Source organism: Protopterus annectens, chromosome 16.part0 (assembly GCF_019279795.1).
Source record: "Protopterus annectens isolate FY-2018-M chromosome 16.part0, PAN1.0, whole genome shotgun sequence".
NCBI lineage: Eukaryota > Metazoa > Chordata > Ceratodontiformes > Protopteridae > Protopterus > Protopterus annectens.
The window spans coordinates 331965484-331985677 of NC_056750.1; the positions used below are offsets into that span (position 1 = coordinate 331965484).

The 20194-nt window shown below is 39.4% G+C and overlaps 1 protein-coding gene across 1 annotated transcript in view; it reads right to left on the reverse strand.

Moving 5' to 3' along the window:
- SNAPC4 (small nuclear RNA activating complex polypeptide 4) overlaps positions 1-20194 on the reverse strand; it is a 745673-nt gene that overhangs the window by 436422 nt on the left and 289057 nt on the right. Inside the window, exon 8 of the mRNA XM_044058642.1 lies at positions 8889-8993. Within this exon, the coding sequence (XP_043914577.1) occupies positions 8889-8993 (105 nt within the window). The remainder of the gene's footprint in view (positions 1-8888; positions 8994-20194) is intronic.

Sequence of the window (20194 nt, forward strand, 5' to 3'; positions counted from 1 at the left end):
CCTTCTGTGTGACTCTGAACAAGTAACTTAATCAGATAGTCTCTTGAGCTAAGTCTGAAACAAGTCCATGTGAACTAATGCTCTATGAAAGTTAAAAACAAACAAACTAATAAACTGCAAATTCTCTATCATTTAAACAGTTAACCATTAGACTATTAACTTCTGTTTCATATGTAAATTCTGCAGTTTTAAATATTAGTTTAATATGGTTGAATGAATCAAATGCCCGGGAAAATATAAAAAATGCATACAGTACATTTGCAGCCTTCCTACTATGAAGTCATTATAAAACCTCCGATGAATTTAATTCCTTCTGACCTATTAGAGCCTGCCTGTGCTTACTGTGTGTCTGTCTAGATTTTCATCTGGTACTCCATTTTCTCCTCCTATGACGAAGTCACAGGAGAACTAATGCTAGCAGGTGTGTCAGCCATGTAAGTAAATGTGTACATGTATGTGTGTCTGTATAGAGTTGTACCATAAGGGGAGGTAATTCAATGCGTATAAGAAAATAAAATTTCAATGGTAAATGGCTTTAAATGCTCTGGGGTACCTTCTGTGCAAAGTTTGCATGTCCTCTGTGTGTTTATGTAGGTTTTCTCTGGGTGCTCTGGTTTCCTCTCACACTAAAGACAAGCAGTAGGTCGACAGGATACTCTAAATTGAATCTAGGTTTGAATGGCATGGTATGGAAAAACAATTGCTGAAATGCTAGCCTACCCCAGTGGTGTGCACTTTGGCTCTAGATGATTGTCACTGTTGAAGTGACACCTGACCCCATGTGCAAAGATGGGGTTGTGGATGAATGGATTTAATAGAGCTTAATAAGGTCAATTATAACTGTGCTTTGAAATGGAAACTGTTAACATATTCCATTAATATACTGGGTTCTACCTGCACAATTTTGCAAAACACTGTTTTTATTTATTAATTATTGTGTCTAATTAATGAGTTTATGTTTTATTTGTGTGGAAGAATCATCTGGCTTTTAAGGTCTAAATAAACTTGATTCATTTAGTTTTCTGTAGAATGAAATCTTTGGTAACTAAGAAGATGTAAGCACTTTTTTCAGAGAATTTGGAGCCTTTTGTGCTTTTAATTGTTTTTGTTTTTTTTATCAAAAACAGTGTGTTAGTGTCTCAGACCTTAAAGAAAAAATTGTGATATAATCTCCTTAACTGTGCTCCCATTAAATTTTATATGCGAAAGTCATATGCCACCCCACACATACACTCCCACACTTCTGTTTAAGAATATGAAGAAAGTTGACAATGATAGCGCAGTGGTGCAGAGATTGTGTTGTCACCTCACAGCAAGAGATTCTCCAGTTCAATTCTCGCCTGGGATGCCTTCTGTGCAGAGTCTGCATGTCCTCCTTACGTCCGTGTGGGTTTCCTCTGGGTGCTCTAGTATCCTCCCATGTTAAAAATCCAACAAATATGTGGAGCCAAAAAATAACCAAACTTGTAAAAAAGAGGCAATCCAACAACAGCAGCAAAGGCTGACTAGAATTTTTAATAAAAATTAATTAAATAAAATAACAAAATGACAAAGGTAAGCGCTTTCATCTCTTCAAAGAGACTTCATCAGATCTGATAACCTTTGCTGCTGTTGTTGGAGTGCCTCTTTTTTCCTCCCACGTTACAAAGACATGCATCTGGAATGTTTCTCCCAGAGCCTCCACTGAAAATTGGCTTTGTTCCAAGTCAGACTTTCCCGTCAAACAAATGTTAAATGAATAAAAAATAAATAAATTCTCTCTTTTTTCCCCAACTAATATCACTATCATTGGTGGTTTCTATTTAAATTGGGCGGGCCATACAAATGAAATAAGCCTGTGAAAACCCAGGGAATGTTTCTTTAAAAAAAAAAAAAAAAAAAAAAAAAAACTTGAAGCTAAAGCTTAACTTTAACCTAATAACATCAGCTGGGACACAGTCTACAAAGAAAGCACACAAAAGTACTACTAAGTAACCCAAATCTTCCCTGAAAGGTTTAGACATTTAAAGAATCAAACCTGCCCTAATTCAGTGCTGCCATAAAAGCAAATATAAGACAGGGATAAAGTCTCTCACCTATAAACAGCCACTAGTAGCCATTACATTATCAGGCCTTTCTCTCACCACACAGATCCTGTAGAATAACTGCTAAAACAGCTGACAATTCTTAGATCAACAAAAAAGCAAATCTGCATGGCCTTTCAACCCAAGTTTTCTGTAAGTTTATCAAAGAAATGAGATGTTTACTTCATCACACATTATGACCAAACAATCCATTAATAGTATCATCATCATCATCTTTCAGCTGTTCCCATTAGGGCTCGCCACAGCGGATCATCTTTTTCCATTTCTTCCTGTCCTCTGCATCTTGCTCTGTCACACCAACCACCTCCATAAACCTTATCTTAGGCCTTCCTCTTTTCCCATTATCTGGTAGCTTCATCCTTAGCATTGTTTTCCCAATATACTCAGCATCCCTCCTCAGCACATGTCCAAACCAATGTAATCTTGCCTCTCTGGCTTTGTCTCCAAACCTTCCAACCTGGGCTGACCCTCTAATATACTTATTCCTAATCCTGTCCACCCTTGTCACACCCAGTGCAAATCTTAACATCTTTAACTGCCAGATCCAGCTCTAACTCCTGCCTTTTTGTCAATGTCACTGTCTCCAAACCATATAACATAGCTGGTCTCACTACCCTCTTATAGACCTTCCCTTTCACTCTTACTGGTACTCGTCTGTCACAAATCAATCCTGACACTCTTCTCCACCCACTCCATCCTGCCTGTACTCTCTTCATCACCTCTCTTCCACACTCACCATTACTCTGAACTATTGATCCCAAGTATTTAAACTCATCCACCTTCGCCACCTCTACTCCTTGCATCCTCACCATTCCTCTATCCTCCCTCTCATTCACACACACACATTCTGCCTTACTCCTGCTGACCTTCATTCCTCTTCTCTCTAGAGCATATCTCCATCTCTCCAGGGTCTCCTCCACCTGTTCCCTACTCTCACTACATATCACAATGTAATCTACAAACATCATAGTCCACAGGGACTCCTGTCTGATCTCGTCTGTCAACCTGTCCATCACCACTGTAAATAAAAAAGGGCTCAGAGCTGATCCTTGATGTAATCCCACCTCCACCTTAAACGTATCTGTCACTCCCACTGCAGACCTCACCGCTGTCACACTACCCTCGTACATATCTTGTACCACTCTTACATACTTCTCTGACACTCCCGGCTTCCTCATACAACACCACAACTCCTCTCTAGGCACCCTGTCATATGCTTTCTCTAAGTCTACAAAAACACAATGCAACTCCTTCTGACCTTCTCTGCACTTCTCCATCAACACTCTCAGAGCAAACATCGCATCTGTAGTGCTCTTTCCCGGCATGAAACCATACTGCTGATCACTAATCATCACGTCCCTTCTTAACCTAGCTTCCACTACTCTTTCCCATAACTTCATACTGTGACTGATCAGTTTAAACCCTCTGTAGTTACTACAGCTCTGCACATCACCCTTAGTATAAACCTATAAAATTTCACCAAAATACACATAATGAATGCATCCCCAACTCTACTAAAATCTCTAACTCTTAAATAAATAACCATCCCCCAAACCCCACCCTGTAACAAAACCTGCTTTTTACTTTAAATAAATCACCGTGTAACAAATGAAAATAACTTTCTGAAAAATTACCTTCTAACACCCTCATGTTGCAAACTGACATCCTATTTTCTTAAAGATGGCAGCATCCATACCTAGTAAGTTGGTATATGTGATGGACTTCATTCATCATTACGGTCCTTTATTCCTCAATGGAGGAATACCACTTTTTTGACCATGAAGAAACCATGCATTCCTATAATTTTTGATATACCCAAGAGTCATCAGGACAGAGTTAATCCTTTAATTGGACCTATTATATCTGCAGGTGGTTCCAAGACAGAACCACTAGCTATTTTTGTTGACCAAAAACTAAAACATTTCTCCACAAATTGTTTCTACCATCCTAAAAGACTCTTGGCTCTTCCTTAGTAAAGTCAGGAATTTACAGTATCAGCAGAGTGATATTTTGATCACTGTGGATGTCAAGGACTAGTTATTCCACAATCCATTGGACTTAAATGGTTCTGAGACATTGGTTTAACTAACACACCAATGTCTCCACAGGACATCAATATTACTTGCATTATGATGGACTAAGCTCTAAGCAACAACTTTTTTTATATTTGAGAATGAATATTTTAAGCTATCTTCTGGAGTAACAAAGGGGGCAGGCTGTGCTCCCACTTTTGCCAATCTGGTTTTGTACCACTGGGAGCACTTGTTTCCAGAGAACAGTGAGTTATGGCCCTTAATTTGATTATATCTTACATTCCTGGATGATATTTTTATTGTTTGCAGTGAAGGCTTGGATGTACTTAACCAATTTTTCAACATCTTGGTTCTACTACTTCCTCTTTGAAATTCTCTTTTAACATTCAACATGTGAGTATCTCCTTCCTTGATGTATTATACAAGAATAAAGCTGACAGCTGTTATGAGTTCATCATATAAAAGAACAGGAGTTTTCCAACAGCTACTTACAGTTTCACAGTGCTCATTCTTTCAAAAAAAAAGAAGAAGAAAGGGCATTGTGAAGGGACAATTTATCTCCCCTTTCAGAATTGTATCCAAGGATAAAAATTTTATTAAGGAATGTATTTCATTTAAGAATATGGCTTTAGAAAGGTCTGGAAATAAACAGGAGACAAGTTTGTTGTTATCACGAGCCAGGGAAATAGTGTTGGTAACAGAGATAAGAGCAGTGGTGGTACTGTGTTTTGGGCGGAAACCATGCTTAGTAGGAGTAAGTAGGTTTTCCTGAACTAAGTAGTGCAGAGTTTGCTTGTGTGTGCATTTTTCAAGTAACTAGGCTATAGGCCTAAAATTAGAGATTTCTTTGGAATTACCTACTTTGTGGATAGGTAATGTGTAAAATTCTTTCCAGATAGATGGAACTTTAGTCTCCGAGATAGAGTGGTTGATCAAGATGGATACAGGAAAAGCAACAGTATCAGCTGCTAACTGGAGGAAGTAGGAAAGAATGTTATCAGCAGAAGTAGAGCAAGGTTTTAGTTTGGAGAGTAGAGATTTGATATAAGTATTGCATACAGGTTGAAAAGAAAAGGCTTTAGAAGAGTTGGAACTAGGAGGTAGGACAGAGTGATCAGAATTATTAGCTGGGGAGGGTTTGTATTAATCATCTTTGTTACATATTCAATAAAGAAGGTGTTAAAGATAGTGGCAGTTTCATCGGATGTATTAATCATCTTTGTTACAGATTCAATAAAGAAGGTAAAGATAGTGGCAGTTTCATCAGGCGTCCTATTTGGGTAGGAATTAGGGGAGGAAGGGTTTCCAGGATACAGTACTTGGTTGACTGAATTCCAACATTTTTTTGGATTAGATTTAAGTGCTATAGGAGAGTTAAAGTAGAATTCCTTTTTATCTTTAGCAATGTGTTGTTTGCCAGGTTTCTAAGTTCTTTGTACTGTTGCAATAAGAGGGGAGTTTATATCTCATCCAGGTTTTCCACAACCTGTCCCTATTTCTCATTAGGGTGCGGGCTGCCTTAGACAGCCATGGGGATACTTTAGACCACAGTCTCAAGCTGCTGAAGCAAAGGAGACAATCAATCACTGATCAAAAAGAGCAGCAGAGGAGTAGGGGGATCAAGCTAGGAGGGTACCTCAGTGAAGGCAGAATGAAGCAGAGAAGCCACAGTAGCAGCTGCAGGTTAACAGCAATTAAGAGTTGTAAAGAGGAGAAAAAAAATACAAAAAACTGCAGGACAACTAAAGGGAAAGTAGAGATGGTAAGTGGAGGGATGAAGGAGTTTTGTGGAAGGTCCCAAAAGGCTGGGAAAGAACAGAAAACCTAGCGACTACGTTAGGGCTATAGTAGGGGCAAGTAAGAGAATTAAAGAAAGAACAAAGTGGGGGGGGGGGAGGTTGGCTGCTAGCAACCCTAGTAGGGAGCAAACTATAACCAACCTGACAGGGATAAGGCAACTTTACTTTACTACAGAGTTGACCATCAAATGCACATACTTTATTTTTTTTATTTAGAATATTTGGGAGAAGCTTTGTTCCAGGTCTGTGCGGGAACTGAGGTGTAGAAGGTATTAGACTTCCAGCAGGGCTGATTTAGTAGCCGTTTATAGCAGTGGAAGGTGAAGGTTGGTAGTGCGAACACTACGAGCAAAGAAGCACAGCAGCAGGGGCTAATGCTAGGATTCAAAGATGCCATCGATCTCCTGCTACTGATAAAATTCCACCAAAACATCCAAAAATGACTTGTCTTCTATTGTCTATCATATCACAATACTACAAACAGATCAATTAAAGAAAGATACATTTCAAATTACTGTAACAATCCATCATGACTCATCTATAAAAAGGTGATTCTTCTATATTCTTAAATAGCAGCCATCCTATTGCACAGCTCATCTGTTTCAAAGACAATGGAAAATATATTCATATGCTCTTCTACTACTTAATTATTTACAATCTTATATCTTATAGATGGCATGGATTTAAGCCCAGTCATACAAATAAATCAGCTTTGCAAGACCTTATAGAATACATCCACTGTAACCTTAACTCGGAAAAGTATATTGGTGGTGTTTTGGTTTACCTAAGAAATACATATGATACTATAGCACATGATAAGATCATACCCCCTCTGTCTTGAAATAAGCAACTTCTAGCAAGTGTTATTAGAAAGTTTTCCAGTTATCTCAGTGGCATGATCCATGTAGCAAACAGAATAAAGTTACATTCAATAAATGTGTAGTTAATGTAAAGAGTTCCTCAGAGCTCTACATTTGGCCGCCTTCTAGTTGCCATATCCCTAAAAATCAGTAGTCCGATATGAAAATGCCAAACTAATTCAAAATGGCAGCGTTCTACCAGTGCCATTTCCAGCGAATAACCAAATATTATGACTCCTTTTGAAAGCATGCTTTCAGTAATCTGAATCTGATTCATGGCTGAACTGCATTGGCCTTCCATTAAAATCCCCTAAAACCAAATCAATGTTGTTTTTCTTCTGTGCAGTCACCTGCAAAATGTTCTTCATATTAAAAGCCTCTTATAATTCTATCCCTTTCAACAATGGAACGTAAATCATTCTTATTTGACCTTTCCCCTGTTTTACCATTTATCCCATGGGGCTTTTCAATCCTCTCTCTCCTTTTTCTTTTCCTGGCTTTCTCCTTAATCGTTTTTCACTAGCCATTTTTCTCTCAGTGTGGTGCATGTCTACCTTTCATTTTGAGTTAATCCAAATTCCTGTGGGGTCTTAAACTGTCCTGTTCTCATGCCCCTTCCTTCATGAACTCCCACTCTCCTCTTATCCCCATCTACTTCCATATTTCTCTACAATGTAGCAAGTAGTTGCTACAGTTTAGACCACAACAAGATTGTTACAGCACTCAAGTTTGAATGCAAATGCAGTGCTAGCTTTTAAAAGCTGGTATTACAATAAACAGCGATCACAATCAGCTGTTTGGGCACCCCAAAACTTTGCGCCCAGGGTCATTTCCCCTCTCGCTCCACCCTAGCTACACTACTGGATCTAAATGACAAATTAAGTGATTCAATCTGCTTTGCTTTCACAGCAGACGTCTATGTTAAACTCTGGCTGCAAAATTACAAGCCTACCATATGGGAGAAAAGAAAAGATGCACACTGCTGGAAGCTCTTCTTCCCACTCTGAGGTCAGTCATCTTCAGCCTAGAGGATAACAGCATGATGGCTCACCAGTGAATACATTTTCACATTGGATACAACTTCAAGAACTTACCCAGAAAAGGGAAGCGGACAATTACTTTTACATTCCATTCCTGCAATATATTTTGGACAGTTTGAGAGTTCCCTTTCCTCACTCTATATCTGCTTCCTCTTTGCATGCATACCAAAGCATTAAATATACTAAGTTTCAGTCCTGAATTCTGATTAATACTTCCCCCGCTACATAAACCAATTTCCTCTCTAACTCACAAAGACACTTTGATCTACTAAATACTTTAAATTGTGCATACTGCATTTGCCCCTACATCTGTGGTCTAAGGTTTGACTGAAGCCCATCAACAATTTCACTTGCCTGGTTAACAACAGATTACAAATTTAATAACTATATGATGCTTTGTCATGAAATATGTCTAGTACAATCATGTTGGTAAAACTATATTGCCTACATCACTAACAAAACAAACTGGATACACTCAAAGGCAATTTTACAAGCAGTATATATATATATTTTTACAGTGCTGTCATCAGTTTCTCTATGCTTACACACTTCTTATTTTTTCTGTTGTTTATATGATACTGGTGGGATAAACCTTGTGTTTTCAGTGATAAATTAGACATGTAATATGATTAGGATATTGTAAGTATTGAATGCAGACTGCATACAAGTACATTGATTATGGATATAAATATGCATATATCATAATTAGGAGTACCTGATCTTCCCCAATTTTAGGATCCTTTATCTCGGATTCTTTTAACTGGAGATTCAGCGGTATGTGGTCACTTAAGTTGAAAATAGATGAATGCCATTTCTGATTTCTGAATATACAGCTTTTCACTAAGAACTAGAGCTAAACTAAGTACTTGTTTATCCTTGTCTTGTGTTCTACTGCTGAAATTTGAACTGATGATTATGAAATACATGAAAACAATTAGAAACAAAACATATTAAACTGGTTTCTAGCTCCAAATATAAGGATATATATCACTTAAAAAATGCCACTGCTTATTTAAAAAATGAATGACGTAACAACGTTACCACATTTAAATGAAAAAGAAAGCACTCTTACTTGATCTCCTCAACTTCTTGATCGTTCTCACGAATCTGTTTTTCTAAAAGTTGCACTTCTGTTTCATCCTTGCATTTGCTTAACTTCTGATGTAAGTAACCAAGCCTAAGGAGAAACATTGCAGAAAAATTAACAGCAACCAGAAAAACATCAAATCCTCATATAACATTTTTTTTAAAGAAAAAGTAAATGGCATGCTGGTGCACTTTAAAATATAGCAAAAATACATTAAACAAAACAAGAAGACATTAAGACAAACTAACAAAAAAGAATCAAGTACCTAATTACACGTGTAAAACAAATATAGTTTACTGAACTGAATTGCAACTAACCTGAACTGATTAATAGCTTCATAAGTAAAGCTTTCCTTGAAGGCCATTTTAAACCTAGCCAGTATCCCTTTTTGTACCCAAAATAACCTAGTCCATTTGGTTATAGACTAGACGTAACCCATCCAGTGGTTGATAATTATATATTAACTGGAATCATACCACAGACAATTTGAGGGGACCCATGCATGGGATAATGCATTAAGGAGCTGCCTCTGTCCATCAGTACTACAGGGGACAGTCCTGGGGTAAAACCTTTGTTTTCCATCCACAGATCTAAGCTGCACTTAAATAACAGGGATGAACTTTGGCTTATGAGGACGGGGAGTCTGTTCCACAGCAATAGAACTATCCTCTGCAAGATGCATCTGTCCCGCCAAACCATTCTGTTGATGTTGCAGAAGAGGTTTAGATTCCTAAACAGAGTAATTCTGATGCCATCTGGCTTGCTAATGTGCAGTAAATCCATTAGTAATGGGTCGGAGGATGCCTTGTCTACCAGACACAGGTCACCTCTTAGCAGTCTTTAGGACACAAGTATAGTGACAGGGCTTTGAGTCAGTCTATGTAGGACATACTGTTTAGGTCTTGCATCCTTTTAGCAAGGTATCTCAGTCTACGCTGTTGCATGTGCCTGGACAGATGTATGCCAAAGGAGGCATTACATTCAATGATTGGTCTAATGAGGGCTGAATAAAGGGGAAAAATTACATCCCTCTATCTAGACACAATTTTTTCGTTTATAAGCTGTGCAATATACAAACACTTTCTTACAACAATAGATGCACATTGATCAAAAGTTAGGTCACTGTCCACAAAAGTTCAAAAATCCTGAACTGAGTCAATTCTTAGGGGTGTACTTTCACTGTAGTAATTTTCTAGGGTAGATGATTTCTCAAACTATACAATAATGCATTTTTTTAGCATTTAGTTTCAGCCCATGATTTTGGCACCAGCTATTTATTTGAGACAAACCTTCCTGCAGGATGGCTAAGTCATTTGGGGGTTCGATGACTGCTCCAAGCTTGCAGACATCTACAAAATCAGCCAGAGCCCTTTAGTTTGGCTTTTACTTCAGAAAAGTAGATGCCAAGCAGGAGAGGTCCCAGCACAGAACTCTGGGGGACTTCACTGGTGACTGGTCTCGTTGTTGAGGTAAATTCCCCAATTTTGATTATCTGAGTCGAATCTATGAGCTAGACGGTAATCCAGGAGACGACATAGGAGTTTATTCCCTGTTTATTTAGCTTTTCTATTATGCCTGAGTACGGAATTGAGTAAAAAGCTTTAGCTAGGTCTATTTCCATTACCCAAGTCGGTGCAACTTGTTTGCACCTGCTAATCTTGCCTACTCTGCTTTCTGCTACTTTTTAAAACCAAACTTTCACTATCTTTATTCTCGCTCTCTCTTTATCTTCTATTCCTCCCCCTAACCTACTATTGCCTCCAATACTCTATACCCTACACATCGCCACCAGCAATTCTACATACCTTACAATATAGGCCCTCATTAAACACTCATACTAATGCTTACAGTTGTACCATCGTTAGCCTTACCTGTACTATCTTATTTCATAGCACTACGCACCATACACTTGTAATACTGGAACAGTAGCTGCAAACTCACTTGGATGATATTGTTGTTACTGCTAAGACACTGACTTACGGGGCTACCTCGGGTTTGTTCTAGTCTTGGACCTATGTCACACAAACTCAGTTTTGTTTCTATAATGTCTGAAATCCATCAGTTTCATTACTTCTAAATGTCAACATCTATCTACCTTCCTGACCCCTACATCTACTATACTGTCCAAGTCTCAGCTCTATTTTGCCTTTTCATATGCTACCTGCTGTTAACTTAAGCTATAACATTTGTCCATCTTTCACCAGTGTTCGTCATATCCTATCATTCTCATTATTATTATTATTTCACACCTTTACATTTTCCTACACTAACCAGCTCTACTATATACACCACGGCCACTCCCACTTTCAGTTCTATCACTACTTAATGCATGTTCATTGCACTCATCCCATCTTTCTTGCGGACTCCTTCCTCTAATATCCAGAAATAATCTTGCTAATACCACATGAGGGTACAATAGTTACTATCAATGCCTGTACTCTACTAAAGAAAAAAAAACTCATCTTTCTTTTAGGTATGGCTTGACATGGCCAAACCCAAAATTACACTGATCAGAAAAAACCTGGCTAAAAACAACCCATCCCTCCCTGCTCCAAAGGGTTCTATTCTGAGTTCCCTGCTTTATACGCTAATTGTGAAGAAGGACATTGCCTCCTCAGGATAGAAAATGTCAAGTCCTGTGCTAATGACAACAATTTATCACCATATTAAATTTTTTTTAAAGGTCAAATTCACGTTATGACCTCTCATCCTTCTCTTCTTGACCAAAAGATACAGTTGCAACTGAAAGTTAAACAAAGACAATGTTATATGGAACAATGGCTAGCACAACTGTTGAACCAAGTTGGAACACGGTCTGCCTTTCTGGTACCCGCTTAAGACACTGTTAATACCTTCAAATACCATTGCACAACACTCAACATTTCCCTAACTTTCATACTGAGATCATGTAAAATAAAATCTCTGCAGGTTTGAAGGATTGCTACCTGACTAAAAATGTCCTCACTAAAGGGGCCTACTTTGTCCTTGGGAAAGCAGAAATTCTACATAACTTACAATATGTCCTCGCATTAAACATTCAGCCTGATGACAACCAGTCCATACTTAGTTTCTTTACATAAGATTCAACATGTGGGATTCACACCCCTATTTAGGAACACTACTGTCAAGTCCTGGCCATTGCCAACAGAGGTATTTTCATTCTAGCCTCACTAATATACACAAATTTGAGACTAAATTTAAGTCCTTCACATAGATCCTTCCTCACTGCCTACCTACTTATCCAGCTAGCTCTGCTCGATTACCCACATTCCTAACATTCTTATTGTCTCTGTCTGCCAGTTACAGGGCCAACTCATTTACAGCCCCATCTACATCAAATAATAACCCCTACTAACTGGCAGCCTTCTTAGTTTTCCATGCACCTAACCAAAATTTAAGGCCCACCTAACATAACCTCCAAAACTGCAATATACTCTGTTGGCAATCTTAAGTACCTTACCAGAGGCCATTGCAGCTTCCTGTTATCTGCTTCATTCTAATGTTGCTTGCAGCATCTACTTCCTTTAAATACTTTTGTTGCATTTGCCTTCTGACTATGATCTTCTTGTCAGGATCTTGTTAGTTAGTCTCCATTTTATGATTTTATGAAATACTAGCATGTTACTACTGCTGTATAGCTTTCCTGCCATCCAGCTTTATGAGATTTGTCTTCTCTCTCACAGCTCTGAGCTTTTAGTGTGTTGATATATGTATTTTTTTTAATTTGTCTATCGTAACTAGGTCGTGGCTGAAGAGTGTTACAATCATCCAGATGACTTGCATGATAAAAATAAATTAAAAATAATTTAAGATTGAGGAGATTGCTGTAAATACATAATCAAAAAAAAACTACATTGTAAAGCTGTAAAAGAATTAAATTATTTGCCGATACAATTTTATGGACAAAAAGCTTCCTTTTCTGAAGCTATCCCAACTGCACTTACATTCATCATCTGCCCCCTACTCCTCAAGCTTATTCTTTCCCCTCCAAAATAAACATAATTCTCCAATTCATAGTGAGTTACAAATAAACTATCTGGATGTTAACCTTAGTAAGGATAGAATTAACCAAAGATTTATTGCAAAAATACACAGGAAACCAACTTACTCTAACTCTTTCCTGCATTTCACAAGCTCCCATCCTTTATCGAAAAAAGCAGTAGTAAAAGGACAATTTGTCCGTGCTGCTAAAATGGTTAGCTTGGAAGCAGATTTTATTTTTGAGTGCAGGCATCTCACAGAGATGTATATAAGTAGGGGTTATCCTGTTAGTTTATTGCATGAAGTGTTAGCCATAAAAGGAATAATGGACATTTTTCACCAATCCTAAATCAACAGGTGAACCAGGTATATATACAAAAGGAAGATAATCGTATGGATTACAATGCAACCTTCATCACAACATTTAACCTTCATTTTTATGAGATTAAAAACAATAATTTTAAAGAACTGGCATTTAATCGAGGTTGAAGCACCTGTCATTAATACATTTAAGGATGGTGTAAAAATGATAGCCAGAAGAGGCAAGAACTTAAAAACTCTTCTTAAAATGTGTCAAATAACAAAAAAAACACCAAGTAAAAGGCATGAAAAAATGTGGAATGTGGAATTTATGCAAGCATATGTATGAGGATAAATATGTTCAAATTAATGGTCAGAAATATAATATATATGATAAACTAATTTGTAATTCGAAAGGGCTGGTATATGTGGCAATGTGTAAGCACTGTCCAGCTCATTATATAGGAAAGACTACTAGAACCCTAAAAGAAAGAGTATATGAACACCTATATGCCATTAGAAAGATGAATTTAACAAATGCACTTGCAAAACACATACAGGAGTATGGTGAACATACATTTGAATTTTGTGGTATCCAGCAGGTCCACAAGCAACTTGGGAGGGCGGCCCATGAATGCTACATTTAGAAAGAGCAGAATTAATCTGGCAACTAAAATTACATTCTTATGCATGGCCGGGTTTGAATGACAACTGTGCAATCAATAGTATACTCAGGCTAAAAGCATTACTTAGGTGAGATTATTTGTAAGCTGGTTTTAATTATTGCTGACCTGTGCTAGGGTAGTGATATTTACACACACATATATATATATATATATATATATATATATATATATATATATATTTTTTTTTATATATATTTTTTTCTATAACAAGAAATATTTTAATTAATAATAATCAACTAGGATGTCTTTAGATTATTCATTAATGAAGGAATTTAGTTAATGTAGTTTATGTGCTTATATATTTTTTAAAAAAATGTAAAATTTTGTTAGAACATCATTTCCTTTCTAGTATAGGGCGGGCTTATAAAATGCTATTTAAGAAGTTCAGTTGTGGTTTAATACTGTTTTAGTCTGATGAACTATTATTTTACAAATGAAAAGCACTTCACTGTATTTCATTAAATAAGAGTTCTGCTTGCACTCTGAACGTTTTTTGTGATTTCTACAGTTTGTTTGTTTTTTGTTTTTTCGTTTATGAAACTAAATCTACATGAAACAAAAAACACTAACTATGCCCATTACAAAAGGAAAACAAACACTCTCCTTCTGCAAACAGTAAAAAAAAAAACACTAACTTTTCTGAATAGTATTACGATTAGGTTTACCCCACGAGTAAGGTGGTAGCTCTGCCCTTATTCCAAACCTTACATGCTACCTTACTAAAAATCCTCTCCCTAACAGTACCACAAAACAAGATAAGACAGTCACACACACTACACATACACCAGCACATGTGCACAGCTCTAAATGCATCCCCTTACCTTGACCTTACTCCAACCCTTACCTGCAAACACACACACACACAAACTCCCACTCCTAATGCTGAAACATTTGGCATATCCAAAAATTGCAGCATTAGCACACTCTGACGAAGTCCCCCAGAAAATAACACTCAAATGTTCCCCTTCTCATCAGCTCCTGCACTGAGCAAGTTCTTCCAGTAAAGTCAGTCAGCGTACACACTGCAGACAAAGTAAATTTGATATAAAGATAAAGATATATATATATATATATATATATATATATATATATATACACACACACACACAAAATATCTAAAAGGCAACAGGTTATAAGCTTGACAAGTGAACTTCTCAACCTTCAAGAACAAAAACATAATTGAAGGACCAACCGTAACAGTTTACAGTAACATGGGAATAAGTCAGCACTGATTGATTAGGTAAAAAAATCATGTTTACAGTTATGTTCTGCTTCTAAACTAACTACAGAAAGATGGAAGCAATGCTTAAGACTTCTGTTATTGTTCTGGCTTCATGTTCAGCACTATCTCGTCATCCCTAAATATGTACACAAAACTCACTCTCAGTGTCAACTCACGTTACTTTTTGTGGTCTTCTACTCTCTTACTGTCTCTAATTTATTTTCAAAAGGATTTTAAAGTTTTATTCACAACTAATGAGTCCTTTTCAATCAAAGTGCAGTCGAAATAATTTGCCATTAATGCTGCTGTATATTGCTTCAGGACTTTTTCAGAAACATTTTTTTACCCCATACACGCCCAGAGTTGTGTTCTGTTTTCAATGATGTTGGTACACTGTGCTATGCACACTTTGACATCATTACAACTTACAGCACAATTGCAGGTTACTTCTTTTACACAATAATGTGTAACATCCTCTACAATCTTTAAAGAGCCTTGTACAAAGATTTTCTTAATATAATTTGCAATGGTTTATGCTCTGTCCCTATCAGTACTACTTTGACATAAACATACTCATAAAATTGTTAATGGCCACACACTAGTTTTAGCAACTCATCCTCTATATAAGCCTATATCATTTATCAATCTGTAAATGCTCGTGACCCATAAGCAAACTATTTTCTTTTCAAACCAAAGCCTCTATGCCATTCTGACTTAAATCCACTTGAAACACAACTAATCTACTCACATAATAGTATTTCAAATTAAGTTCTTCTAATATTAGTTTCTTAACCATTTAAAGCTATTTCCTCTTCACGGTTCCACTCCCAACTTACATTATCCCACAGATTTCTTACAGGCATACTGACCTCAGATATACTGGGTACAAGCTTTCCAAGTTATTGCATAATTCACAGGAATCTTGTTAAGTAATGCATATTCTCGAGTTTTAGCACTTAAAGTACTGCTCTTACATTTGTATTGTCAGGATTAAGTCTTGATGCTACAATATGAAGCCCAGACCTCTCACTCTAATGTTAAACTTTTTCATATTTAGCTAGAAATTATGGTGCCTCAATCTGTTCAGTAGTTCAACAAAAACAAAATGGAGCAGTGTTGTAAATGAAACAGTAAAACACAAAATCAAAACGCCAGTAAGAGGGTCCAAACGTTGACTGAAATAAAGATGTAATGAGCATAAAATGAAAAATAATTGAGAAATTTCTTCTCTCTCTGGAGACTTCATCAGAATACAAGCCATCTTGAAAACACATAATGAATAAAGCCATTGTTACAGAATGAACAATACTAAAATAAAACATGTTGCAAAACCTTCCTGAAAAGCTAAAATTTCTAAAGCTTACTGGCCTTCATCTGTAAAATGGGGGATATGGAGGTGTATTTATTTAAACCTGATGGGAAGGTGGCACCTAATCTAAGATGCCATACCAATTCACGCTTAGCTAACAGATTTTTCCTGTGTCCCCCCGTGGGCTTTGCACAATATGCTCCAAAATGCCAAAAAGGAGGTTAAAGGATACCCTAGCAACTTAAATATTTTATTGTAACAAGTTTTTTAGATAACAGTTTATTGCTGAGGTTTAATAAGAAGTTATGTACTCACCATAATGTTCCATCTGAGTAAGTAACTTCATTTGTCTGCAACCTTTGGGTATCGGATCCGATCTCGGATTCGAGCCGGCAACTTGTTTTACAGCTATAAGATCTTAGCTCCTAGCTCCTCCCCTTACCCATAATCCCCTGCCAACCCTGACTGACCTCAGATCAAGTTTGCCCTCATACAAGCAGCTAAAAGGCTAAATATGTCCCGAAGGGGACTAGAAGAAGGACATCCAGAAACTAAAGTTCTGAAGGTCAGGGGGAAGGAGGGGGATGGTTGCAGACAAATGAAGTTACCTACTCAGATGGAACGTTATGGTGAGTACATAACTTCTTAATCTGAAGTAGGCACTTCATTTGTCAGCAACCTTTGGGACAGAGTCCCCAGCTACCTGGATCTTGGGCGGCCATCATGGAATGATATTCCGGAGCACTGCAGAGCCAAAGGATGCTCTCCCTCTGGAGATAACGTCCAGCTTATAATGGTTGATAAAGGTATGAGATGAGGCCCAAGTGGCTGCGGAGCAAATATCATCTAAAGACACTCTAGACCTAAAGGCAGCAGAGGTAGATTTAGAGCGAGTAGAATGTGCACGAACTCCCTGAGGTGCGGACCTCCCAGAACTTTCAAAGGCCAATAGAATACACTGTGAGATCCATCGTGATAAAGTGACCTTAAAGACAGGTTTACCCAAGTTAAATTTGGCAAAGGAGATGAACTGGTCAGATTGTCTGTGACCAGCAGTCCTGTGAATGTAGAAGCGCAGTTGTCTATGCACATCTAACGAATGCAGTTTGTATTCTCCTTTGTTCTGATACTTAGGAAAGAAAACTGGCAGGTTAATGGATTGGTTGATATTAGCCTCTGAAGCCACCTTGGGAAGAAATGAGGGGTTGGTCCTGAGGTACACTCTATCCTGGTGAAAGGCCAAGTACGGGGGTTTTACACAAAGGGCTTGAAGCTCAGAAACTCTTTTCGCTGAAGTAATAGGGCAAGGAACGCCGTTTTCCAAGATAGGTACTTAAGATCAACCAAAGCAGCAGGTTCAAAAAGGGGGAGCTGTTAAGGCCTGTAGGACTAGTGATAAATCCCAAGGGGGTACAACTTCCTTGACAGGAGGTCTGAGCAGGAAGGTACCCTTGGGAAAGGTTTTACACAATTTTGCTGTAATCAAAGGACCTGACTCATGTCCCACATGGTAATGAGAAACAGCTGCCAGTTGAACCTTGACCGTAGAGCAGCTAGCCCCCTGATGAAACAGACCTGTAAGGAAATCCAACACAGTCGGCAACGGAGCTGTGAAGGGATCTAAGTTATGATTCTCTGCCCAGATGGAGAAAGGCTTCCACTTACTGCGATAGACCTTTCTAGTGGAAGGTTTGTGTGCTGCTACTAGGATGGCTTTAACTGGGGAAGAGATTCTGGCAGTCCTGACTAGGAGTGGAACTGGAGCAGCCAAGCTGTCAACTTGAGGTTGTCCAGGTTCGGGATCGGGAGATCTAGGGGATGAGATATTAGATCCGGTAGGGGATCCAGAATCCAAGGAGGATTTACCAGGTGAGACCACAGGTAAGGGAACCACGTTTGATGAGGCCAGAATGGGGCAATGAGGATCATTCTGCTCCCCAACCGACTGGCTTTCTGTATGAGTTTCAGCATCAGAGGTAGAGGTGGGTAAGCATAAAGTAGACCGGGAGGCCAAGCATGCACCAGAGCATCTCTCGGGGATTCCCCGAAGGGGGGAATTAGAGCGAAGTAACTGTTGCATTTCGTATTTGAGGGAGAAGCGAAGAGATCGCAACAGGGTTGCCCCCACTCTGCAAAAATCCGCTTCGCTACCTGGGGATTGAGAGACCACTCGTAAGGGGAAAGGATGGTGCGGCTGAGCCTGTCCGCCAGCATGTTGGACCATCCCGGAATGTGCGTTGCAATAAGAAAGCGGTTGGTGGAGATCGCCCATTCCCACACTCTCATGGCCTCTCGACAGATAGGATAGGACCTGGTTCCCCCCCGTTTGTTGATGTACCAGATGACTGACATGTTGTCTGTCTGTATCGCAATAGTTCCTACAGGAAGAAGGTTCTGAAGTGCTTGCAATGCCAATAGCACCGCCCTCATCTCCAGGACATTGATATGCAAAGAGGTCTCTGTGTCGTTCCACGTGCCTTGGACCATCCTGCCTGAGCAATGCCCCTCCACCCGAGGTGAGAGGCGTCCATGGTCAACGTGGCGAGGGGAGGAGGTGTGGAGAAGGGACGTCCCGTATGGAGGTCCGGAGATTGGAGCCACCATAAGAGAGCCCTCCTGCAAGCCTTGCTGAGGGGAATAGGATGGCTTAGGAAGTAATGTAGAAAGGACCACTGGAGTTGAAGGGTCCATTGCAGGACCCTAATATTCAGACGAGCCAATGGCAGAAGAGTGATTGCCGCCACCATGGAGCCTAGAGTCCTCAGGACCAAGTCCGCCGGTGGAGCTTCTAATTGGAGGATGGCCCGCACATGAAGCCTCAGGTTTTGTAGTCGTTCCACAGTGAGGAATGCTAGAAGGTTTCTCGTATCCAACTTGGCCCCTATAAACTCTATCACCTGAGTCGGGGCAAGAGAAGATTTGTCCCTGTTGATAGTGATGCCCAGCTGGGGAGAAAGCCAGAGGAAGTAGTCCCTGGCTGAGCAAAGTAGATGCCTTGTCGGGGCGGTCAGGAGCCAGTCGTCCAGGTATGGAAAAACCTGCATTCCCTGGAGTCTCAGGTGGGTCGCTATCACTGCTAATACTTTGGTAAACACCCTGGGGGCTGTGGTGAGACCAAAGGGAAGGACCCTGAACTGGTAGTGACTGGCTCCCAGCCGGAAGCGGAGGAACCTCCTGGATCGTCTGTCCATCAGAATATGGTAGTACGCATCCTTGAGGCCTATTGAGCACATCCAGTCGTTCTCCCGCAATACGGGGAGGATGGATTAAAGCGTGACCATCCAGAATTTTTGTTTGGTTACTGACAGGTTCAAAAAGGAAAGGTCGAGAATTGGCCTCAAGTCCCCCGTCTTTTTTGGCACCAGAAAGAACCTGGAGTAAAAACCTGATCCGCGCTGGTCTGGGGGGACGGGTTGGATGGCTCTTTTTTCTAGGAGCTGCTGAATCTCTGCAGCTGCTACCTCCCTCTGATCAGGTGGTACAACGGGGAGGTTTCTGAGTTTGGGGACATGATACAGGGGAATTTGGTAACCTTTGGATATGATACGAAGCACCCAGCGATCTGATGTGATGGACTCCCAAGCTGCCAGGTGCCTCGAGAAACGCCCCCCTGACTGCCTCCAGAGTGGAGCAGTCGGGCAACCCCTCAGGGTTTCTGTGTGGGCCGATCAGAGAAGGTTTCTCTGGACCCAAAATTCTTCGGGCCCCCTCTGCCTCTAGGGCGGCATCCTCCCTGTCCTCCTCTGCCACGGAAGGACTGGTTGTCCGGAGCAGGCTGGGAATGTTGCGATTT